General features: G+C 35.7%; 1 protein-coding gene across 2 annotated transcripts in view; it reads right to left on the bottom strand.

Moving 5' to 3' along the window:
* Positions 1–725: 725 nt before the first annotated feature.
* The window catches only part of gpc5c (glypican 5c), an 84,362-nt gene continuing 57,409 nt past the window's right edge, over positions 726–27,678 (bottom strand). For both annotated transcript variants that reach the window (XM_046876082.1, XM_046876083.1), the window contains 4 exons: positions 27,091–27,213; positions 4,971–5,091; positions 4,526–4,658; positions 726–3,536 (listed from right to left, as the gene is read on the bottom strand). In XM_046876082.1, the coding sequence (XP_046732038.1) occupies positions 3,367–3,536; positions 4,526–4,658; positions 4,971–5,091; positions 27,091–27,213 (547 nt within the window). In that variant the 3' untranslated portion in view covers positions 726–3,366. The remainder of the gene's footprint in view (positions 3,537–4,525; positions 4,659–4,970; positions 5,092–27,090; positions 27,214–27,678) is intronic.

Below are 27,678 nucleotides of genomic sequence, written 5' to 3'. Positions count from 1 at the left end.
TCATTCGTCACGCTCTAAAACAACCGGGCATAAAGAAATGCACTTCACCTGTGTTCTGAGCTGCACAGCATCGGGAGAAAAGCTTCACCGATGGTGATTTTTAAACGCACGACGATGCCAAAAGAAAAACTCCCGAGAGAAATAGTTGTGAAAGGAAGAAGGAAGACAGTGAACAATGACTTTCTTGGTAGGCTACTGTTTAGATACAAGCCGTGTAACAGACACTGTCTTTTGTTAAAGCCTGTGTAAAGTTCATTAGTTTCAGTGTAGACAGTGTAGACGGCTTATAGACGGTGTAGACAGTGTAGACGGCTTATAGACAGGTGCGGCTTGTTTATGTTCAAAATAAAAATTGTTGTAAAATTCAGTGGGTCCGACTTATATTTGGGTGCGCTTAATAGTCCGGAAACTACGGTAAATTCTGTTTCTTAGTGTTTGATATGCCCTGATTTTGCTTTTATAACAAATGGCTCTTGTATGGATTTCACCAGGTTCAGCAAAAATGTATGATCTCTTATGGATCAAATCCATCAAAGTGTTGCCTAAATACATGCTTCAACAGAAGAGATTGGGTAAATCACTAATTTACTTACATTTAATAAGAAATAATGCTGCATGTTAAATATCACTTTTTGGTTTTAAATGTAAAATCTTTGAAGTTAAAACCATTTAACCACTAGTTGATGAGTTGTCTTGTATCTCAAATTATATGACCACAAAACAGCTTAAATGTAGAGATTTATTAAAACAATGTAATAATGAAACTGTAGAAATAATGACTTTATGGCGAGGCCCCAGACTCGTGACAATCACTTCAGTTTAAACAAGCAAATGCAAATAAAGCTTTTTAAGGTTTCAAACATACTTTTACAACAGCTTTTTAGCTCAAAACTATAAGCTACTTAAAGAATCATGTAGCCGAGTTAACATATAATGTAGAAATCTTAAATTCAGAAAGGTAAGTTGTCATACATTCAGCTAACTGACAGTCAACTTAGTCATATTTATAAATTTATGTTAATTCTTTGTCAAATAAATCATTGTTAATTCAATTTTAAAACCAGCAAATATGTTTACCTTTTTAGATTCGGCTGTGTAATTTCAGTTAAACCACATATTGACACATAATTGGTGAGAAAAATGATTTAAAGAAATAGTTACAGTAAATTATAGGGATTTGAAAAAATTAAAAAAGATTTTCCTCTAAATATAAATCTTTAGATGCAAATCTTTAGCAACCTGCAAAAGAATTGCAACAACACTGGAAATATGCAGTTTTTTGAAAATGTAAATGGTTTTGCCAAGTGACATTATTCAAAGAGAAGTCATGACACTTTTATAACCCATTGTTCCTTTTTAGTTCATAAAAAAAAAAAAAAATACATTAAGTGACCGATTTATAAAAGAGGTCCTTATGCAAAAACATATGCAAACATTATAACAATGTTTATTTACTATTAAATGATACCTTAATGAATATTCAAAATTACAAAATAAATGTAGTTAATGCAAATTGGTTACGTTTGCACTTGCATTGTGACTAATTACAGCCACACAGGAACAGCATTTCTTTGTGCATTTTGTACAACTGCGGGGCATTTATTACATTTGCAAATGTATATGCTTTTTCAAGCTGAAGACAATTTTTCTAAAGTTTTGTTAATGTGACATGTTAATATATCAACATTCCAAGGCTAATGGGATATCAACTGTAAGTCATTTCAGAAGTGTGGGAAGCAGTTCATCTTCTTGATTTAAATATAAAATTTCAGACCTCTTGAAAGCACTAAAAGGATTCATTGCCTCTCTCACTGCACCATTCACAATACAAAAAAAAAAATGCAATACACAGACAAAACAGTGAATGACCTTATATACATTTATACATACTCTATGCAAATGTCCATTGTGCATTTGATGACAATAAGAGGCAAAAGAGAAGCATAAGTAATTTCCTTACCAGTCCTAGAAATGTGGAACTATTGTCCAACTGCTATGTAAAAAAATACATAAAGGTGTGCAGCAAAATTTTGTATAACAAATAAGAAAATCACAGAAACCTAGCCTGAAGATCCCATCATTACTTAATTAAATGTAGAATAACAACCACATTTCCATCCCAGCAACTGTTTAACAGATGAAATACAAATTACAAATATGATCAACTTTTACAATCACTTTTAAAGTGCAGTAAAAAAGTACATTTTGTGTGGTGCTGACTGAAATGGGAAGCTTTAACTGAAGAATTCTAACGTTTTCTATCAGGAATCAGATTTTAGATGCAATGAGATGTCTAATTTGAAAATATGTGGATGAAAACTTAGCTAGTCCATTAAGAGTGATAGTAACTTAGGTAGCAAAAATTAACATACAATTTGAAGACATTACACATACTAACACCAAGCAGAATTCTGCAGTGTTACTGAAAATAAGAGGCGGTAGCTGAGTGGTTAAAGTTGTTGGACTCCCGATCAGAAGGTTGTGAGTTCAAATTCCAATACCAACAAGCTGCCACTGCTGGGCTTTTCAGCAAAGCTTTTAACCCTCAACTTCTCGTTTGTATAAAGGAGATAATTGTAAGTCGCTGTGGATAAGAGCATCTGCCGAATGCCATAAATGCAAATGTATTTGATGCATGTGTTCATTGATTAGGTTTAAGTTGATGTTAAAATCACATGCCACTTTCTGCCCTACCCTTATTTTTCCATTGTGGCTTCACAAAAAAAAGGGTAAGGGTTTTAAACGTGATACATCTAATCTGAAGCAATTAAATACATAATTAATACTCTTACTGTTGAAGTTATCAATTTTATAACATAATTGTTAAAAAGATGTTTTTCTGTGTGAACCAAATTATATATGTTTTATATTATAATTGTATAATATCAATTATACAATTATAATAATTATACATATTATAATAAAAATGTTGGGATTTTTGTGTAGTATTTTTATTTAAAAACTGTCTTCACTATGGAATTATAACTATATACAAACTATAATTGAGCATAGCAATAATATAATTTTTTTCTTCTATTTCCTCTGTGTGTCTGAGAACATTCCTTGCTGATCAGATATTGTCTTTGTCCATTATGCTTGAGAAGTGATTCTGCCATGCAATTTACTGACTGGTTGAATGTTTGTGACATTTCATCCGACAGAATATGGTTAAAAGCAGTAAATGCCTACTAATGTGCTTGATCATGTGTGTTTATGTTAGAGAAAACTGCTTTAAGAATATATTCGATCTTTGCTGCCATGAAAAATGGCAGCAGTCTTGGAAGACGATATAGAGCTAAACATAAGCATCCAGGCAGAAGAGGTTCTTGCGTTTTTTTATTCATGTTTATGTGTATCTTCAACCTCTCAGTTCGAGGTCCATTGCAGTCCCAGGATGAGGATGAGGATGAGGGTGGTGAATGAGGGGAGATTAAGCTGAGCTCTACTTTGGAGTTTGGGTTTAAAACGTCCAACAGGAGCATCATGAGGTGGAGATTTCACCACCACTGTGGTGTCAACACTAGAGTCTGTGTTAGCTGGAGAGAGAAGAGAAAAGAATGTGGTTGTTATATAAATAAGGAGATACCAGAAATGTCAACAAGAGGGGAAAAGGGGGTTGACAGTGCAACTGATAATGAAACCCAAAAAGAAGACAAGTAAACAAGTGAAAGAAAAACCTAAACAGTGTGTAGAAAGAGAGATCAGCACTAAAATAAAGATTTTTTTGTAATCATATTTTCTACAACTGTACAGCTGCTTAAAGTGCAAAATATTTTGGTATAATTGCAAATGAAATCAGTTTTTATCATTCAGATACCCACAATGATGTGCATCTAATTTAGTATACCATCATCAATTAACCATAAAACATGCCTAAAGTATATTAAAAAGAATGAAAATGACTGACACATGTTGTGACACATTAAGCAAAAGCTGTTTCTTAAATACACTTGTGATTGCACACAGTTTATTTCACTATTTCCTTTTAACATCCAAGCTAAATGTTGTTTTTTTCTTACTGTAAATTTCTCAGTCGGAATAATACAGAGTATGAAGAAATGGTGAAACTTGCTAATTATGAGAAACAAGTGTTACTATTGGACTATAAAGGAAACATTAAGACACGGGGACAACAGTACAAGTTACTGCTTATACAACTGGACACATACGTATCTTCTGTATATGGTGCTTAAAGCAGTTCCAGTCAGAATTACTAGCAGACTACAGTAGATGTAATTTGTAAACATTTTTAATAAACTCTATGTATAGGGTACTGTTTAAGTATTTGCATTCCATTTTTTTAATAGGTCTGGCTAGCTTCTTTCTTCAGCTAACAGCTGTCAGGGAGCAAAAAAAAAGACCCTTAAATATGCAGTTGTGCTTTCCCTATTTTAATAACTGCCACAAGCACAGGTGCAAATTTAGCTAGATTACCACAGATAAATGACAGTTTAGTTTTTGTTAAAATACTATGTACTATATCAGGTTCAAGTTTTTAAGAAAAAACTATTAACTGTTTGCTCACAGGATTTAGTTGTGCCTTCCCCTGACCCCTGGCAACCATCCTCATCGTCACAATCGCCGCTACTGCCTTCGCCACTGCCCAGGTCTTCCCATGAATCCCTGTGTCCCAGTGCTGGCATGTGCTGTTGAATCTCCTAATTGCACACAAAAGAATGTATGTAATATAATAAAAATACAAGCAACTCTAATCTATTATTGAAGGACATTCTCCAGCATATAATTTCACATTTGTAAAAAAATTCTAAAATAAAATTTAAGTCACTATAACGTTTTGGAATATCAATTAAAATTGACTGGAGGGCCAAATGCTGTTTGTTTCAGAGGCTTCCAACATTCTATTATATCCCAAACTAAAAATATTGACACCAATTTGTATCAAAAAGTATAAAAGTGATCAATAAAATAGTAAAACTTCAATAGTCTCTATTAAAGAGGCAAAAACTTACCTGGTTGAAGTGCTCGAGTCTTTCCTTTACTGCTGCTAACATAGCATCTGGACCACTGACCCTCACCTCAGGATTGTGTCTCTGAGCAAGAATTCCATTGCCCACCACTCGACCTTTATAACTGAAAAAGAGGGGGAAAATTGGATGAACATAAGTATTGGATGGAATACCAACCCATTGCAGGGCTCTATGGACACATTTATCCACACCTAATGACAATTTAAAGAGCACTGAACCGATTTTTGGTTTGAATATGTGTGTCATTACAACCCTAATATATAATACATTTTTACACACACACACACACACACACACACACACACACACACACACACATACACACACGTTTTCTTGACCCTTACTGCACCAGGAAATTATTTTGCATGTAAAAGCAAGATGAGTGGTTTTAACTAATGGAACTGCTGAAAAGTTGAAGTCACACAATCAGAGGCAGATGTATGACTTCAAGTGTCATCTGGCAAGAGCCAGCACAAAAAGATGAGATGATGGACTATCATGTTTCTGTTCTAGGTTTTAGGTACCATTTGCACTTAGGATCCAATAAGTCAGTCCTTGGTTTGCTGGGGGAAAGAAATCTCAAGCTAAAATGCAGCATTGTCATATCTTTTGTTTAGAAACTAATTTGTAAAACAATTTGGGGGTGTTCTCTGTAAACCCAACCAAACCCACACACACTAGGGGACATTTACAGTTGTGTTCAAAATTATTCAACCCCCACTGAAATTTATTGTTTTGGTCGGTTTGACATTGATTATGATCATTCAGTCATCCTGCTTACAATTAAATAAAAGAGGCACGTGTAGGTCAGACAAATATAACATAACATTTATAATGAAATAACCACAAATGTCTTTTCTGAGCTCACATCATTATCAGTTTTATTCAACCCCCAAGTGACATTCAATCTTAGTACTTAGTACAACATCCTTTTACAGTTATAACAGCTTTTAAACGTGAAGCATAGCTTGACACAAGTGTCTTGCAGCGATCTACGGGTATCTCCAGTTCAGTCACATTCTTAGGCTTGCGCACTGCAACTGCTTTCTTTAAGTCCCACCAGAGGTTCTCAATCGGATTTAAGTCTGGTGACTGCGATGGCCACTTCAAAATGTTCCAGCCTTTAATCTGCAACCATGCTCTAGTGGACTTGGAGGTATGCTTGGGATCATTGTCCTGTTGAAAGGTCCAACGTCTTCCAAGCCTCAGGTTTGTGACGGACTGCATCACATTGTCATCCAATATCTCCTGGTACTGAAGAGAATTCATGGTACCTTGCACACGCTGAAGCTTCCCAGTACCTGCAGAAGCAAAATAGCCCCAAAGCATGATTGACCCCCCCGCCATGCTTCACAGTAGGCAAGGTGTTCTTTTCTTCATAGGCCTTGTTCTTCCTCCTCCAAACATAGCGTTGATCCATGGGCCCAAACAGTTCTAATTTTGTTTCATCAGTCCACAGAACACTATCCCAAAACTTCTGTGGTTTGTCCACATGACTTTTGGCATACTGCAGTCGACTCTTCTTATTCTTTGGGGACAGCAAGGGGGTGCGCCTGGGAGTTCTGGCATGGAGGCCTTCATTACGCAGGGTGCGCCGTATTGTCTGAGCAGAAACTTCAGTACCCACATCTGACAAATCTTTTCTCAGTTCCTCAGCAGTCACACGGGGACTTTTCTCCACTCTACGCTTCAGGTAGGGCACAGCAGTTGAAGTCAGCATCTTCTTTCTGCCACGACCAGGTAGCGTTTCAACAGTGCCCTTTGCCTTGAATTTGCGAATGATGCTTCCTATGGTGTCTCTTGGTATGTTTAACATCTTTGCAATCTTCTTATAGCCATTGCCCTTCCTGTGAAGAGTAATCACCTGTTCTCTTGTCTTCCTGGACCATTCTCTTGACCTCACCATGTTTGTAACCACACCAGTAAATGTCTAGAAGGAGCTGAGTATCACAGTCATTTTAAAGCTGCCTAATTGGTGCTTATTAGGCTTTATTGCTGCTCCCTGATATCCACAGGTGTTTTCAATACCTGACTGAAAACACTTCATTGAACCTCTGTTCTTCAGAGTGGTAGTCTTTAAGGGGTTGAATAATTATGTCAATGAAGAATTCACAAAAGAAACATTTACTACTGTATTACAAAACTAATTGATGTCATTTTAGTTGCATATGGTTCTTTAAGAAGTCCTTGTAGGATTTCATTCTGAATACAATTACAAATGTACACTAAATTCCCTAAAACCATTTACAGCATTGGGGGTTGAATAATTTTGAACACAACTGTAGATGTAGCTGACTTCAGGAAATGAAAAACTACTTCTGTTTAGTAATTAATTTTCACCATTTAGAGCAGCCATGTTGTCAGATACTGGACCAGTCACTTTATTCCAATAAAAAATGTCATCTACAAAGGTATTTATGACATGCATTTTATGCTGTAAAAATAATCGCAGCTGGTACATAAATTGACCAATTCTGCTATCTGGTGGTAATGGAGAATGTTGCACAAGCACTTGTGTGAAGCAACACATTTTCCTTGTTCACCTAAAACAATACAAAGGATTTTCATTAACTTCTGCTTAGCTCAGCACCACCTCTACTTTAAAAACAAGACAACAACCGATATAACTACAGATTTAATGTACTTCTATCGTACTAATTTTAGAAATGCAGCATGTAAATGGGAGCTTGTGTTCAATGCACAGACCAGACCTGAGACCAGATGGAAGCAATCAAATCAGATCAATTTTAAGAGAGTTTTACTCTCATCCAGGCTCATGGTGTCACTGTGGAATAAAAAACTTCATCTTGCTGTAGTTCAGTTTAATGGAGTATGGAAATGTGCTATTTTTTTTTTTCAGTGCATTTAATGCACTTTGCATAGAAAATGATATGCTTTCAAAATGGCACTATGGTCTTTCTTTCTACTTTTTAAAAATGAAAAATCAGACAGTCTAATAAATAAACATAGAACTATTTGTGTTGATTCATTCAAATGAATCAAATTGAGATTATGTCTTTTATTCTAAGCAAATCTATCATGTCTCAGAAGAACTGGCTCCCAGTTTACCTGTATCACTCATGCCCAACTGGAGGATATGTCCCAGGACCTGATGAAGAGATATCTCTCATTATAGCTCAAAAAAAGTACTCTGCTCTCAGCTGACCTTTTTCACTTGTGTCACCACAACCCTCACCAGGAAAAGTGAAAGAAAATGTATTATTATTAATGTCATCAGTATAACTATTATTGTTACAGTATGTATTTGTAAATCACTGCAAATACAAACTTTAGCTAGTAGATGGCAGTGTTGGCTACATTACCAATTTCCCAGACTCTGTACTTTATCCAAGCATTTAAACTGTGTGCTGACCAAAACTAAAACTAAATAAATAAATCAACAAATAAATACAATTCAGGAACTGTCACATATCTAATTAATATGCCATTGATTCATGCATTGAATGCATGAAAATTATTTAAGCTATGCCTATGGTAAAAATGCCAAAGTTAGAATTTGTTCCCTTTAATTTTATTATTATGCATTCAGAAGAAATGAGACTGGAATCCATAAAAAACCAGCAGTGATAAAATAGCAAGTTTCCAAAAACAAGTATAAAAGGGTAGTTAACAACAAAGACACACACAGATTCACATACAATATGTAGCTAAGAAACATCTAGTAAAATTGGTCATACTCTATCTGGGTGGAAGGGATTGAATCATTGTTTCCCTAACTAGTCAGGAGTGCCTGTGAGCTCATTTATTTTGCAGAATAGGGCATATCACCCCCTTCTCTAAGTGTTTTATACTGCTCTGTTATTCATGTGGAGGAAGCACATGTTAGCCCTCATGCTTTCAGTTTGGTAGATGTCATATGATGGGAAAGTGGCTGGTGGGTGGGAATCTGTAGGTGACCCAACTGGGGGGAAATAATATGATGATGCAGCCTACAGAGTATACAGTTTTGACACATTTTTAAAAAATAATATTGGGAATATAACATTTTATAGAAACAATCAAATTCATGAACAACCATAAAACTGTATTTGAGAGAGATCTTTCAGTCTAATATAATAAATAGTTTATAAAAATGAAAAGGGCAAGAATGCGTGTGGTGAGAGTGGCCTCAGCAAGGAGTTAAATACAAGCACACACACACACACACACACACACACACACACACACACACACACACACACACACACACAGTGTTCACTATTAAGGATTGCCCAGCCTAGTGAAATGGCTCACATGCACCAGCACATGAGAAAAAATAAATGTCAAAAGATGCTGAAATGTATCAAGCATTACCACAGTCAGCTTTACATTAATTTCAACAATACATGCAGCCACACAAACTGACAAGACGACACACATTTATATACTGGCACACAAACACACACTCTCTTTGGCACCTGTGGATTCTAAAAGAAAAAATATGCCTACCGCCATAAAGATATACTTTCCCTGGCTTTTCAACACCTATGCACCGACACACATACATGGACGTACATGCACGCACACATGGGAGAAGAATTTTGCCTGTCAGCTGCTATATGAGAGGAGGTCTAATGCCCAGAATGTACAACACAAAGACCCATAGACAAACATACACAGAGCTAAGTCAATTCCAACACTCTGCAACATGTTATTATGAAATAAAAGGTTTACAATTCTAACTTTTATACACTCGACAGGTAATCATACAATGATTTGTATTCTATTGATTTGTATGAACCCATATTTTATTCATAAAAGAACATATCAATGATATCAAATTTGAGGAAATTGAGGAAACCATTTTAAGCATAAGGTAATTTTGAATCTGAGGGCTTCAACAAAATCTGAAAAATGTTGAAACAAGTAAAAAGAAACAGCTGCAGGAATATTTTTCATCTAATTTGGTTAATTGGCAACATGTCAATAACATGACTGGGTATAAAAAGAGTATCTTTGAGAGCCACTTAGAAGTAAAGATGGGCAGAGTTCCCCAATCTGTGAAAAACTGCATCTGCAAATTGTGGAACAAATTCTGAATAAAGTTGCTAACATTTAAATAACTTCAAATTCAAAGACTTTGAATATCTAATCTACAATACAAAATCTCATCAGATTCTAAGAATATGGAGAAAACTCAGTGTGCAAGGGACAGGGGCAAAAATCAATATTGAGTGCCTGTGATTTTTAGGTGCTCAGGCAGGAATGCATTAAAAACAGGCAAAATTCTGCAATGGAAATCACTGCATAGGTTCATTAACACTTTCAGACATCGCTGCCTGTAAACACAGTTTGCTGTGTCATCCACAATTTCAGATTAAAGCTCTATCATGCAAAGAAGATGCCACATGTGAACATGATCCAGAAATGCATTCATCTTCTCGGGACCAAAGGTCATTTAAAATGAACTTCTTTTTGCAAACCATGGATGCCACATCTTCTAGCCTAAGAGGAGAGGGACCATCTGGCTTATCATTATTGTTCAGTTCAAAGCCTGCATTTCTGATGGTATGAGGGCATTTTTGCCTTTAGAATGGGCAGCTTGTACATCTGGAAAGACACCATCAATGCTTAAAGGTACGCATATACAGGTTTTTAAGCACCGTATGCTTCCATCCAGATCAAATCTTTTTAATGGAAGGCCTTGCATATTACAGCAAGACAAGCTAAATTGCATAATGCATCTAGTAAAACAGCATGGCTTCTTAGTAGAAAAATCCAGGTGCTGCACTGGCATGCCTGCAGTCTTAACTATCACCAGTTGAAAACAATTGGTCCATTATAAAACAAAAAAATATGACAAAGAAATCCCAGGACCATTGAGTAGAAACAATCCTGTTTCACACACAAATAGGACAACATTAATCAGCTTTAGAAGATTGTTGTTAAAAGAAAGGGGATGCTAAACAGTGGAAAACATGGCCCTGTCTAAACTCTATTGTGACAAAATGCAGCCATCAAATTCAAAATTGGCCAATTTATTTCTGAAATTGCTAGATTTCCTCAGTTTTAATATTTTATATGTTTTCTATCTTTTGTTGGGAATAATATACAGTATAGGTTTATGAGATTTGAAAATCATTGCATTCTGTTTTTATTTATATTCTACACAATGTCCTACCTTTTCTGGAATTGGAGTTGTATATTTTCTATTGTAAATGCGGTCCATGCAGTACAGTGGGTTTTCCTCACCAAGGATACGACTCATTCTAGCAAAAATACATATCCTGCTGATTCCCATTTTATTTCATTATTGGTGTCGGATGTTTGGGTCTAACTTTGAGCTGTGAAACAATTTTGTGGCCTCATACAATAGAGAACATCAGACAACATATGGCCTCGGCGGGTCACTTAACTAACAGGTGACACACTTACCAGGGGTGAAATTTGGCACGACACTACTAAAGGCCAGCTGTAAGTAATGAATGCACAGCTACAAATAGCATGGAGAGTAATTCAGTCCTGTGATGGCAGCATCACACCGTGAATAATACACACAACATGCCACAAGTGGGGTTTTCCATCCATCTGCTTTTATGTAAATATATAATAAGGAGTAGGTGCTGCCTAACAGAATTTTTATACATTACATGACAAAATAATGATTATGTGCAGTCTCTTCATTAATGTTTTTGGTTTTTGGCAATCAGTTCAGACAATTCACATCAGTACCTGTTTGAAACACAATAATCTAATGAAGTGTACAGTGGGACCCTAGGAAGCCCTATTAAACAATTTCCGGAAATGTGGTTAAATTTGGTGAGCTTATTTTGCATGGGCAAGTGAATGCCCCTTTTCACTGAAGGTTGTATATCATATACGTTAGTAACACTTTATTCAGAGGTAGTTTTGGCTAAAGTAGATGGCATATAAATCAATTTAACAACTGGGTGCCCAGTGCTTACTATTTCAGTGTTCCAGCACCTAAGGCAATAGGTGTTCAAAGCGATATATGACACCATCATAAACCTTTCATGATAACTAACATAAATCTAAAGTATAAAAGCTATTTTCAGCTAGTTTTCACCTGTCTTAAATAACGCATTACAAAAGAAAATTATTTTCAATAATGGAATCATTTAAAGGCTATTTTTGGACATATTTACTATTTTTACAAATTACCTTAATGCCATATTTTTTGGCCAACTGAATAAGTCAATTCCATTTTGAAATTTATTACAATATATAAAAATAGGCAGAATAAATCTCTATGTATTTGACATAGCACCCATGTAAAGTAATACTTTCATTGACAAAAAGTTTTATGAGACTCCCCAAACTTAAATTACATCACCACAGCTGATGCCAATTGAAAAAAAGTCTTTATAATCGTCCTGGTAGGTTTTCATCAGTTGTCAAATAAACGGCTTATGTATGTGTTATGCAACCAGATGAATTTTGCTCTAAAGTAAAATTGTTACACACATTTTAATATTATTTTAATTCCAAAAAATTCCAAAAAGAGTACTGTAATGTAGTAAACCAGCTGCATCTTCGGCAATTGCATTATTCTGTCAGAGTTATAGTAGATCCAGGGTCAATCGAAGGAACACTGGACATGATATGGAATGATATCCCAGATCAGATGCCAGTTTAAAAGAATAAATTATAGAGTTAGACACTTAGTAACACCTAGGGGGCAGTTTAGAGTCACAAATAAATGTAATGATTTTTTTGGGAGGTGAAAACTAAAGAACCCCAGATGAAAAACACAAAAAAAACACAGGGACCCTGATTGTGTGATTTGGCAGTGATGCATCTTAATCACAAAAAAAATTCTTAAATCCATTAATACAAAAAAATTAAATAAATAAGACTGCTGCATTGCTGACAAACAGGTAATGGTCTCCAACATTCTAAATCCCAGTGTCAGTCCTTAGATAGTTTTATTTTTACAAGCACAACTAAGATTAATACCTTTAACTTGGTTAAATTCACCACCACAATTATGCAACTGTCTTTTTACACAATGGCTGGACATTCATACAATCAGGCCCCTTGACTTTGTTGTTTTATTCTCTCAAAAACTGGCAAACATGCATTGCCTCAATACCTCCTTTCAATTATAGAGGCCAAGCTGGGTATATATTGTTAAAATCTAGGGTCAGGGTCAGGTATTAACTGGATACAACATGCGTATTACTCCAGAAATGCGTAAACAATAAGATGGCCCTTGAAGTATTTCATTTCTAATCATGAGAATTTTTGGTTTGCTAATAAGCTGTGATAAGGAAACAATTTTCTAAATAATCCTAATAAAAAATGAGCACAGCTGCCCAATAAAACACTTACCATTTTCAATCCTAACCCATTTTAAAACAAATGTTTTTTTATTTTATTTTGTAGTTGAAGAGTCATGTTCCTCAGTTTCTTTAGGTTCTCATGTCTCAGCATGTACATTGTAATGTCAAGCAAGTGTGGGAAAATTATGATGTAATTGCTCACAGGATGAGTGGGGATACATGAAAGAAGTTCCTGGCACATATAGGCAACAATAAGCCTTCTGGTAAGGTACCAATTAATGAAGAGCAGATTTAACAAAATGAATAAAAAAAGTACTTTGAAATGAAACGTTGAAATGAATGTGCATATTGCTCTTTCTTGGCACATTCTGATAAATTTGTATTTATTAGACTAAATATCTATATTTGTTAAAAGTCAATTAACAGCAATTAATTTGCATATGTAATCATATATTTTATATAATTTGTATACATATTATCACTGAAGTGTCATACAAATGGTATACTGTGTTTTTTATTTTTTATATTAATTATGTTTACCTATTCTATGCATAAACCCAAATTTATGGCTGTTGCCAAATATTATAACAAATAACACCTGTGGCAACAATTTTAGAGTGTTGAGATTACAGATATTTAACCATTAACCTAATAAGACACATAGTCAAGATCAGTAACACACTGGGCTGATTCCGTTCATATTTAAGATAATACCTCATGCTATAGACTCTAGCTAAGAACTCAAGTCGCTGAGATCATGGAAAGTGAAGATGATTAGTCTAGGAGATTCTCAAAGCAGTGGGGAAAGACATGGGAGCTCATCTGAACTCAGCTGAACATCATTATCTTTGGCTCTTGTGATGACTTACAGCATTACGTTACTATCACAACCTCACGCACAGTCTCTTCTTCAATTTTAGCTCTGACACCCACCAGCCAGGACAAAATGCTTTAAGACCAAGAACAGTTTATCGAAATCTAGAGCTGAATGCCAGTTACACCAGATCAGACTGCTATTAAAATGCTGACTGGTCAGCACAGAAAACCCCTAGCGTGAATCTTGGATAGAGAGACGGAGAGAGCCAGATAACTATAAGACAAGGTGTGAAATTCTCTATATACACTGCAAGTTGCCAAGTCATGAGATCCCTGTGTATGTGTCTGTGTGTCCTGAAATTTCTAAACCATGTACCGCAAAATGTGTGGCATTACCAGACAGTCATGTCTTAACATTAAATACTCTGTCTTATGGTAGCTAATGATCTGAGCTCCAACATAGACACCAACTGGACACAAAGATGTTACACTGCAAGTCATCTTAACAAGTGAAAACATTAAATATATAGATTCAGATTTATTATGATTTTTTAAATCATTATTAATTACAATAAACAACATATAAGATAATTAAATCTATTTCTCAACACTGTTCTTCGTTTTAAGTGTATGTTTTTTATTATTAAATTAGCAGATGATTGTGCTTTTTTTTTTCATAAAATAAGTAAAAAGATCAGCCACCAGAACAAGCATGAAATAGTACAAATGGCAAAAAATGGGTCGAAAAATATTTAGATTTAAATGCAATCTTATAATAGAAAATACAATATAAATTTGACTACACAAGAGATATTTCTAGTTACTAAATTGTTATTTTATTGCAGCTGAATGCTAATAAATTTCACAGTGCATTAGGGTGAGGTTCTGTGGAAGAGCTTATGGCAGTAACTGAGAAAGGATATGTGAAAACAGCAGGATGACTCACACTTTCAAGTTCAGGCAAGCATCTAATTCACAGCATGGGTGTCATGTTGGATTAAGAATGGTGTTTAAATCTCCAGCAAGCAATACCACATTTCAAATCACCCTATGACAACATCTTTTATTTGCTTAAAATTTCAAATATAGTTGATTCTATGCTATTTGTCTCCAACTTTTTTGTCACTCTGTCAGTACAGTATACATGTACTATAAATTATTTATTTTCCTTATCAATAACAATTACATATGTATTAAAGACGGCTGTTTATCCAAATCTAAATTTTCAGCTATATTGCAATACTGCTTAAAAGTAAAACGTTAAATATGACATTGCCACGACATGTACAATTTAATTTTAAAGCCACATTACAAACAGAATACAGGATTGCAAGCAAATCAAACTCTTGGTTTATCAGCACAGTCTAGGCAGAACAAAGTTAGTCTAGTTAGTATCATTATACGTTATCAATCATAGCCTGGTTCTCAAAAACCTTTTGCATTTAAAACAAAGTCCACATTTTCGTCCTGCTCATCAAAGTTATATGTATGTTAGTGTTTTTTACTTCTTGGCAAAAGCTACATGTTGGGTTGACAGCTAAAAGAACATGTGTATATCTCATCTGCCTTTCACACCATTAGTGCTGACCTTTTAAAATATGACATACTGTAAGTTGAATTTGAATGAGCAACAGGAAATGAAAATGATTAGCATTTAAAGTAATCTGATATTCATGTCTAAAAGGGTACGATAAATTTACAGACTATAAAAAACAGGAGATATAATACAGCAAAAAACTAGGTCAATGCTTTTTTCCCTAAAAGTGTAATTTGAGACTTTGCTATTAAGTGTCATATGATTTTAAATGTACTTTATATGTAACTTCAGAACATGGCAATGCAGTATCTGTAGGTCATGCAGTGTTAAAGGAACATTGTTGACAAATCAGTACTTAAAATGCAACTGATGTGAGTATAAAAGTCATCTTCAGAGCAAGCCTACATACTGGAACTGGGCCTAAAATGCTTGATCACACAGAGACTCCCTGCTCACTGCCAGTTCCTGTCTCTCTGATCTTCCCAGAGGGAGTGCGCGAGAAAACCAATCCAACCCATCCATCCTGGCCTCATCTCTTTTTTCTCTCTCTTTGGTTTATTTATTTCATCTTAGAACTATTGTCTCATACTTTTACAAGTCAATGTACCTCAGTTTGTGTATATTTCTCTCTCCTCTCAGCATCTCTTCCAGTTGGAGTCCCATACGTAACTGCAAATGGATATTTGGATGAATCTGCGATACAACATGGCTCTGTTTTAAAAGATATAATGCATCACATCTGTTCCTTGCAGAAGATAGATTAGGAAGAAGAATACAAGGTAGTTGGAGGACTAAAAAAAACAAGGCATCAAGTAGTGAGTCAAGAAACTGAGCAAATTGATGCCGCTTCTAATTCATGACAGGATTTTTTAGTTTAATTTTAATGTCAATTTGATGCCAATACTCAGTGGAAATATACTTTATATGCCCTTTGCCATACAGTACATTATGTTAATCTAAAATAAATATATAAGAGTCTGTATTTGCAATTCAGAACATATTTATTTGCCATTAAAGTGGGTTATTTTAATGTTAAATTGAGCCAACATAAGAGTACCACTAGTAGTTGGGAAAAAGGAATTGGCCTGTGAGCGGTGAAGCTGAACGACTAGAAAGTTTAAATCCTGATGATGACAGCTATCTTTCAGTTAGGGTATTCTCACTTTGTGCCTGTAACAATATAAAACGCTCTCCTTAAAAACTTATTATCCTCAGAGGAATCTTAAAATTGCATAGGCTAATAAAAAACAGCTCCCATTAATCAGTACATTTACTTTTCATACCTAAGTACATTCAGAAGTAAGTACAAGCATATTAACTGATACTGCTAGGACCTTGAGAAAGGCCCTTAATGCTCAACTTCTTAATTTTATAAATAAGATCATTATAATTGCCCTTTATCCAAAGGAATTACAATGATCTTATTTATAAAATTAAGAAGTTGAGCATTAAGGGCTTTTCTCAAGGTCCTAGCAGTATCAGCCTTTTTTGAAAAATCAACGAAAAAGTTACCATGTTTGGTGTTTGGAGGGAACACAGCATGAACCCAATTCACTGCATTACAAAAGAATTATAATTACAAGCACTTGCTGTGCAGACACAATTAAAAACAGACCTCAGCGGTCTATCAAAAGGCTTATCTATGTCGTTTAGACTTTCACTGTCAACTGTATTGTTCAAAAGATTTAAAAGTACATTGAGTTTAAAACAGAACATTGAGCAGACCTAGCTTTCTTCACTACTCAACTAACAAACAAATATTCCTATCTACAGACACAATTAAAGTTTGAAACCAGCTGAGCCTTCTAGAGTTAATGAGCGCAGTTTCAGAAAACACTATACAAAATATGCAAATCTAAAATAATAAATTAATTAATAAATTGCGAATAAATTGCTTTAGGCAGCTTACAACTTCTATCATGCAGCTCTCCTACTACCATACATAGTTTCAGGCACATAGAATATACTTATTTTAGAAAATTATGACTGTATATGCTATTTAGTGAGTGTAGATAATTGTTCTTATTATTTCTATTGTGGCATTAGCCCTTTAATATGTTTTCATTATTCAGCATCACTAATAATATTAATAAGAATAAAAAATATTTTAACAATTTTGTTCAACAGGCAAATTCATTAAAAACAACTTTTATGTGATTAAAAGAAAAAAAAAGCAGTAACAAAACATGTGTCCACTACACTGGCCTGTAAATTAATGCATTCTGCCTGAATAAACAGTTAAGTTGCATGCATATTTTAAAGAATTAGAAAACTAAGCTACTCTATATAGACAAATGTTTGTGCTTTTGTACATCCAATTCCACATTTAGTTCTCATTTGCTGTCATTGTAACCACCAGTCTTCTAGAAAGATGTTCCACTAGATTGTAGAGTTTTAGTAAAGTCAGGTGTAGGGAAAAAAAGGATGGAGTGCAGTCAGCGTTCCAATTCATCCCAATGGTGTTCAACAGAATGTTTGGAGCTCTATAGAAGGCTACTCAAAATCTTCCACGTCAATCAATGTAAAGCATATTTTCATGGAGCTTTCTTTGTGCACAGGGGCATAGTGATGCTAGAACATAGTGATGTTGGGTCTTCTAGATTACGTAACGAGAAAATGTTAATGCTACTGCATCCAATAACATCTTATACATTTGTGTGCCTTCAATTTTGTGGTAACAGTTTTCCTTGGAGCATTATAACCAGGCCAAGGCCTGAACCATAAGTAAACCACATTAATTAAAAAAAATAAAAATAAAAGAGTGATGGATTGATTTTGACACCATTATTTTATCAAATTGGAAAGAGCCTATTTATCTTCGTGGCAGATTAAGTTACATTTTAAAAATAAAAAAAATATTTTTAAACAAGAGTTTTCACCTGTTGTCTTCTGCTTTTCTTATTCCTTCTCCCTTATTGACGTAACCCTCCTTTACTCTTGCTGGGTCTTCACACCCATATAAAAAGTTCACTTTTTTGGTTGGTAAAGCTGTCTGATCTTTCTGATACGAGGCATTAAGAATTGCTCCCAGTCCATGAACCATGTAACCTTTCCATCCAAAAGTACACAAACTTACACACCCCATTACTACATTCCTCTTTCTCTGCCTGTGGCTATAATTCATGTGGAGCATCATGTTGTTACAAAGGGAATCTAGTTCTAGAAAACACACTCACCCACACAAACAATATGCTTTCTGGACAGGATTTGCACCAGTGTATTTTCTTTTTGGAACAAGTTTTGCTTTCTGTATAAAAGTATGTTAGCATGGGTGTGTTAGAGCAATATTTGAGAGAACCAAGGGCATTTGTGTGTTGTTTGGGTCAAAACCATAGCCGGAAAAAGATGATGACTGTCTCTTGTACTCAGTACAGACAGAGAAACATGATTCCTCAATACAGTCAGACCCCGACCTACGACCGCTCGGCGATATTTTGGAGATACGACGGTCACCTCTAATTTTAAAAAAAAAAGAAGAAGAAAAAGAAAAATGAAATATATATATTTATATATATCTCAGGGAATTACCTGTGATCTCAAATACAAAAAAAAAAAATCTGAAGTTTTATATCAGTAAACTAATAAGAATAGGATATTAGTTGTTTTATAGTTTGTTTTATGTTTAATTATAGATAGGGACTTTCCTTGCACATTGACCAGTGTAAATATGGTAATGCAGAAAGGTTTTGGACTTAGGCATGTGAGATTGACAGTTAACATAAAACAAAAAATAATGAAGAATGAGGTGAATGTTTGTGTATCTGATGTTCTGTCCATCTAATCCATGTATGCCAGTGTCACACATCGTGTTCCTGAGATAGGCTCCAGATCCAATTGAACCTATAACAGGATTAAGCAGTTGGTGAAGTTGAATAAGTATGTAACAGTTTGTAAAAATTTTCAAGAAATAAAAACAAAAATGGAGCCTATAAGCAATTCCTACAAAGTTTGAAAAAAATCTGTATAGATTAACAAAGTGAGTAAGAAATTGATTTTTTTTAAAAAAGAATACCCTTGGGACCTTTTCTGTAGGCCACCATGCTGTAGAACTGTAGTTTTAGATACATCAATTGAGTGTGAGGGTTGAAGTTAGTAGTAATATCTTTACTTACAAATGCATAATTATGAAATTAAGCAAACATTTACTTATATGTGTTACTATCACTGTGGCATGAGATTGGCTTGGCTGTGCTGAGATGTATTGGGGCTGCTGGTGTGAAAATAGCCTCATTGTGGACTGCAGAGTTGAAGCCCTGCCTGAACCAGGAACAAAGGCCCTCCTGTGAGTGGGGTGTGGGAAACAGTAGGAGAGAATCCCTACGCCCAGCCTGAGAATGTGCACTCTACATGAATGAACTGAATAGGGGAATATTATTCACATGTTCTCATACCAGTCTACAACACTACATACTTAGCATCATTAACACAGAATTGATGTACTATTAGCCAGTTAATCATGCAAATGAACAGCGAGAAAATTTCAGTGACAGATTTAATCATCTCTGTGTGTTACCATATGGATGATTTCAGTATTACTTTAATTATGAGAGAGAAGGTTTTTCACATATTCATATATACAGTATATTCATATATACAGTTTGAAAGTTTAATAGCTGAACATAAGAGAGAGAGAGAGAGAGAGAGAGAGAGAGAGAGAGAGAGAGAATTGCATATACAATGTAAAATAATATAAAATAAGAATGCATATGTAAATATTTAATATATTAATTAAATATGACATTTTAGTGGGTATGATATACTACCTTGACATCTACAATGCCATGTGTGGAATTTACTTAATGTTTATGTAAATATGATGCCTGTGTCTGGGGGAAAAGTGATTTATACCATAATGTGCCTGAGCCTGTCTATTTCTGTATCAAGAATCTCAGAGCTTGATAGGAAAATTATCAGTATGTCTTACTCCATCGCATATACTACAGATAAAAGAAAATAATTGTGCACCAACTTCATACTTGAAAGTATTCAGAATAAGTCAGTGACTGGCAGAAGTCAAAGCCAATCAGGAGAGGAGTTTGAGTGTAAACAGAGTAAATGGTAATGAGAGAGTGGAGAAATTGAATATTACATTATTAAGGGAAATAAAGAATTCGGGGCAGATGGAGTTTTTCGTTCTTTTGTTGCTGAATTGGTAATTTATTTATTTGTTGTGCAACTTGGCACAAAGCAAGTGAATTAAAGTTGATAATCCTCAGTAAGCACATTAAAGTTATGTTCATATTGTACACAAATAAAATACACCTGGCAAAAATGTGTACTTAAATGTAAGAGAAAGAGGAATGTGAAAAGGGAATTCATTTCTGATGACTGTTCATTTTACATCTGCCTCCTCTAATTCTGCTTCGCCTCTAATTTGTCTAGATGAGCTTGTCTAGATAATACTGAAAGCCCACTAATCTTGGACATAATACAAGGCCAAGTGTGCACAGCTGGGTTTTTGACATTATTATATACTAAACTTTGAAGAATTGATTATTAGTAAAGGACATTTAACTGTTTAATACACCAGCAGTATAAACATTTGTACATACATATTTTTCTTTTAGAATTCGGTAAGTGGGAGGCTAACAAGCTAATAGCAAAAATAACATAAAACTAATAAAAAATGTATAGAGTGAAAAAGCAACATAAGAAACACAGCTGGTTGGCTAAGGTAAGTTTCCCTTTAGAAAAATGCCATAAAATGACAATACATGACAACAGCTCAGCTATTCATAAGCACTGTGGCTTTATCAGGTATCTGCAGCAAAAAAGACAAGTTCTTGTTAAGAGTTTTTACAGACTCAGTATCTGTATCTGTATCTGTTACAGACACACTGATATGCATGTAGTTAACTGTATTCTCTTAATACTGGTAAAATTCTTTAATGAGGAGATATACTTGTTCTATATTACATACTTTCATACTAAAAGTTCTGGTACTAAAGGTGTATTATACTTGTCACATGTACTGTACCAAACAGTAAAATTCCTTTTTTGCATATTCCAGCAATGTTACAAAACTGGGGTCAGAGTGCAAGGTTAGCCATGATTCAGTGACCCTGAAGAATAGAGGGCTAAGAGTGGCATACTCTTGGTGATAATTGGGCTTTAACCCTTGACCATCCAATCAGCAACTCAAAGCCTTAACCACTGAGCTACCACTACCCCAAAGCAATGATTTAGAGCACAGTCATGAGATAACACAGCAGTGAAAGAGCTCAGAAGCACCTATATATAAGTATTTTCGGCAAGGTAGCTTTTAACACAATTTTCAATCAGGTTCAACAATCTGACGTCATATAAGCAAATTAGCTGTGCTAAGGAAATCAGAAATTTTTTTAAACAATCTTAGGACCTTTCTACCGCACCAATAAAATGTTTTAAATTTCTGGTTGTACATACAGTACATGTTCTTACGTAGGTAAAATTAGTTGAGGGGATGTGTTTTCTATATGTTTCTAGCATCACCCGAATCAACCGTCGGAAAGAGAGGGCTCGCCGTTGAATATGGGGCCAGTGCCGGGCAAACCCTGCACCACTCCTGCTGTATGCCTTTGACGGCCACGTTCTCCATTGGGTCACCCACCACACCAAGCCCCTCCTCATCTCCACCGCTGAACAACATTGTGAATGGTTATCATTTCTCATTATCCCATCACCACGAGCACCTGCCATGTTCGGTTTCCCGTAGTTGCATAGGAGACATAACCCTCACTTGGACTGGACCAGTGGCCGGGTGTTGGAATGGGGAATCTTGTGTCAAGCCAGCTGTCTCACCTCAATCCCTCCGATCCCAACTCATTCTGGGATGGAATCTCCCTCAGATCTCAGTTCTGTTCCTGCGGAGTACCATGATCTGGGCACCGTCTTCAGTAAGGCCAGGGCCTTATCACTACCTCCCCACCGTCTATATGACGTCTATTGACCTATTGCCGGGGTCGCCTCTACCACCTGACTGGTCCTAAAAATGAGGCTATGACTGATTACATCCGAAAGCCACTGACAACCGCCTTCATCCATGTGCCTTCTTCTCATGCCGAATAAATCCCGCGGAACAGAACTACTCCACCGGGGGCAGCGAGCTACTGGCAGTCAAGTTGGCGCTTGAGGAATGGCGGCATTGGTTAGAGGGTGCCAAATACAAGGAGTATCTACGAGCAGCCAAGCGTCTCAACCCTGGCAGGCCAGGTGGGGGCTATTTTTTGGATGTTTTTGCTTTACCCTGTCCTACCAGCCGAGCTCCAAGAACAGAAAACCGGATGCCCTGTACCGACTGGGTTCCCACGACGAGGAGGGAGGGGAAGACCCGAGCCACATCTTTCCTCCTTCAGTTTCCGTCCGAGACCTTCGCTTGGACATTAAAGGCAAGGTGCACAGAGCTACTTCGGGACAGCCCACCCCAGATGGCTGTCTGGAGGAAAGACTCTATGTTTCGGACCAGCTCCATTCTCAGGTCCTACAGTGTTGCCACAGCTCTCAACCTTTCTGCCACTCAGGTACCCCTCACACCTTAGCCCTCCTGCAGCAACGTTTTTGATGGCCCACTATTAAAGAAGATGTTTGCCAGCTTCTGGCCTCCTGTCCTATTTGCGCCAAGCACAAGAGCCACAGAATCTCCCCGGCGGGTCTCTGTCCACTTCCCATTCCTAATCAACCATGGTCCCATATAGCCTTAGATTTTGTTACTGGTCTACAGTTGGCCATACCGCCATTCTTTCAGTAATAGATCGGTTTTCCAAGATGGCCACTTTATACCTCTTCCAAAATTGCCCTCGGCCAAGGAGACTGCCCAGCTCCTGCTACACCATGTTTTTCGACTCCATGGTCTCCCAAGTAATATAGTCTTGGATCGGGGCCCACAGTTTACTGCACCTTCTGGGTGTCTCAGTCAGCTTATCTTTCTTATCTTTCGGGTTTTACCCGCAGACTAACTGGCAAAACAAGACCTGGAGACAGCCCTTTGCATCCTTTGCACCGATGACAACGCCTTGTGGGCTTCACAATTGATATGGGCTGAATATGCCCACAATACTCTGCCGTGCTCATCCACCGGCCTCTCCCCTTTCCAGGCCACTTATGGTTACCACCCACCCATTTTATCCTCCTAAGAAGTTAAGGCCTCTGTACCATCAGCAGGTTGCAGGTTCCGCTTCCAGGATAGAGCAAACTTGCAATATATGCATCTCACTTCTATAATTTACACCTAACTAGATAGTTAAAGATAAAAGATAAAGATAAATTGTTTGACCAGATTACAGGCCTTGAATACATGTCTAACGTTGTTTAATGGACACCCATTTAGAAAGTATCTCACAGTTTCTAGATCAAGATGCAACACAACCTAACTACAGAAAGATAAAACCTAGTTGTTTGTTTTACTGTTTTCCAAATATTGTTCACTGCTTTTGTGTTATTTTTGACAGCTTCTGTCCCTTATGACAGTGATGAGCCTCACTGAAAGTTATCTGCATCAACATCTTGTTTCTGCCAGCTTTCATGTGACACACATGTTTGTGTGGGTGTTGTTTAAGTGTTTGTCAAACAGGATGCTGAACATTTTTATCTGCTTTCATCAGTCCATTTGCTTACCATACACACATCTGATATTGAAAAAAACACAGAGACAGGGAGAAGGTAGTCTCATAAGCTCCTCACAGGATATTTGTGTTTCTGCAGATCCCAATATTTGCCCCACAATCCCTTATTCTATCTATGCATTTGTTTGACCTTGCATATATTAACTCTAACATACTCACAAACACACAGAGAAAGGAATGCCCTAGTGTTTACACAAATACATGCTTGTACTTTTAGCAGCTAAACAAATACTGTATGTACTGTATCAATGTATAAAACTTAAAATACATCCTGGGCCACAGTTACTGATTCTCTGGGTGTGTGTATAGGTGCATGCATACTTTAAAAACCAACATCAGACTACATAGAAAAGTTTAATCTCAACAAAAGGCAAGTTGCAGATTGTTACATGATCCAGAACCTGTCTATATATACAAACACAATTATAACACATTCATGGAGAGAGATAGGTATGAGATATATGTGTAGTTTGCATTGATGATAAGGCTTGCACAGGGTTATCAGTTAAATTTTTTTCCTCTAAGACAAACCACGAACCACTCTGAATGACTGCTATGAGAGTAACATTGTACAGAGACATTGTACGTGTGTAAAATCTTCAAAATTTTAACTAATAATATTACCCAAAAAAAAGCATTCTGTTAACAGAAGTTTAGCTTAGTTCATCTGAACGTGTCTGCATTTCCCATTTCCCACTAATAATTTTACAATATAATCAAACAGAAAAAAAAAAAAAATTGATGTTAAATGATCATAAATTGCTGCATAAAAATTCTTCACTGTGCAAAATAGGAAAGAATAATCACAAACCAATGTTTGAACTGTACAATAGGTTAAGAGGTTTTGGTGAGGGGTTGGGCTGAGCTACATAACTTTTCTAACAGTATAATCCTTATGAAATCCAATGGAATTATTATCACATCGGATTCCAGTCTCCCTAATCTGTCTCCAAAGTGTCTGTGTGCAGGAAAAATTATAAACATGGGCTAGTGGAATGCTTACATGACATCATTTGTACATGTTCAGCATTACCACTCTCTCTCTCTCTCTCTCTCTCGCTCTCTCTCTCTCTCTCTCTCTCTCTCTGTCTGTTTGGTGTCACTGATGCCTCTGTTGTTTGCTAAGATTGTGGGTGCTGCCATGGAAATAGACTTCAAAATGGCATTATTTTGGCACAAAATCGAATAAATGAAGAATATATGGCATAACAAGAACCTAAAAAAAGAAAGATAGGAAAAATGTTTTCATGATAGGCGAGTTATTTTTAAGTAGCGAAGCCAGACGTTTAAGAAGCAGACAAGTATTTGTGACCTAACAGCATTGGCTCAAGGAGGATTCCACTTGAAAGCATTAAATTAGTATTTCTCAGCTCTTATGAGCATTATATAAAGCAATAATGTGGTCTCCTTAACATTCGAACAAGACATTAAATCATAAAGTATGAACATTGTGCTTGTATAAGCACAATGTATTGGTTAATAGATAGTTAGATAGCTAAAATTCCTGCTTGATTAGGAGCTAGCTTTAACACATTATCATACAGAAATAATGGATTATTTAGCTTCCTGTTTACTATTTACTTTATCACATAAAATTGAATAGTGCGCTATATGTCAAATAAAACAAACATTGTAATTCAGCTAGAGAAAATAGTTGCTGTATATTGCCTGTTGAGAGCTGAATAATTACATATACAGTAGCCTAATATCACTTTTAGACCCACTAGACACTTTCCAAAATCACTAAAAAGTTGGTATTTTGGAAGATTTGCTTTAAGATTATAATTTAAACAATGGATCATAAACAGTTAATATATGGATTTCTCAAAATATTTAAATGACAATATTTTTCTATGGCAAATAATATTACCTATTATAAAAGAAATATGCTTATCCTGATAGAGAGACTCAGGACCTTGTTTACCATTAGTCAGTTCATAAATGTGTTTGATCTGAATATTAGCACATCTATATAGCTTTACCTTGCACTACTCTGTTTGTATCATGTTTTCCTTTATGAGCATGTGGTTCATGGTTATGGTGCCTTTTTTTCTTATCTAGTTATCTGTGTTTTTTTTCATTGTCTTTGTTCTGTATATTTTCTTGCATAACTTGACAGTGGTTATATAAGAAAAACACCAGTGCAATGCATGAAGAATTGTCTTATAATCTCACTGCAGCACCATCACTTGAAAATCTAAAATTTACCATTGAGTTGTGGTGAAATTCAAGGTTTTGATGAAAGAAATGTAGAAAAAAATGCGGTATTTCAAAAATACATACATACATTCATACATACATACATACATACATACATACATATGTAATATGCATTCACATAACTCCAGTTGGATTGGTGTCATGTAAAGTTTGTCATTTATTTTAAATGCTATAAATAGGTATATTCCTTCTATGTGTATTTTACACTCATGGTTCATAGTTGCTTGGATTAAAACCAGGTATCAAAATTTAAACTAAACATCTCCAGCAGTGAAACCTACAAAAGTCATTATAAAGCAATTAGCAGTTTACTCTGGGCGATAGAGACGATTCTTTCATAATACACACTGCATTCCTTCATTCTATCTGTTATCCAACAGTCAAGTGCATATTTCTAAGAGTAGCCAAGACAAACACACACATTCTCCTCTCTTTTTATCTCACATTTTTTCTCTACTTGAATCGTTCCTTGTGTTTCTCAAGTCATTCTGTATATTTTTTGCTACCTCCAGTCTCTATCATTTACCTTCTTCTTTTAGTCTGACCTTTTATTTCCTCTCATTTGTGTTATTTTTTTTTATTAGTTTCTATGGATAAAATGAAAATAAAACCAACAAATGATATAACAGTTGCTTTTGTGACGTTTGAGATTGAGAGCTCAGTAGAATCCAGCAGGTGAAACTCACCTTTCCACTACGTCGTTTCCGCTCCAGCAGGTGGGTTCATCACGCACAACCTCTCCTTCACACAGCATCTCCGGCACTGCAGCAAAAAATGCCTTGTAGCGTACAATATATTTCAGGAACTCCCTAAAAAAAAGCAAAGGCATCCACACACACCCACACACACATACACAGTAAGAGTGAGCGAGAGAGAGAGAGAGAGAGAGAGAGAGAGAGAGAGAGAGAGAGAGAGAGAGAGAGAGGGGGAGAGAGGGAGAGCATCGGAAAAGCAGCAGAATTGAATATAAGATATATAATTTTTTAACTAATACATAAACTATAATCAAAAGTTAAAATAACTTTGGTTATTTTATTGTTGTTTATTTGACCACATGACATTTTTCAATGAAGAGGGCCCAAGCACATATTTTTAGGGGAAAATCATTTAATTTAATAATTTAATTCATTTAAAACTCTATAAATAAAAAAACAAAAAAGAAAATTGTAGAAACTGATGTAAGCTACAACTGTGCAAATCTAATTGTACAAAAATGTATCAGCAGCAGAACTGGACATTGGAGTTAAATTTAAAATCGAATCTAATGTAGAAAC

The sequence above is a fragment of the Silurus meridionalis genome, chromosome 20, assembly GCF_014805685.1.
Source record: "Silurus meridionalis isolate SWU-2019-XX chromosome 20, ASM1480568v1, whole genome shotgun sequence".
Classification (NCBI taxonomy): Eukaryota; Metazoa; Chordata; class Actinopteri; order Siluriformes; family Siluridae; genus Silurus; species Silurus meridionalis.
Note: the sequence above shows the minus strand (reverse complement) of the source record. Positions and strands in the feature narration are given on the sequence as shown.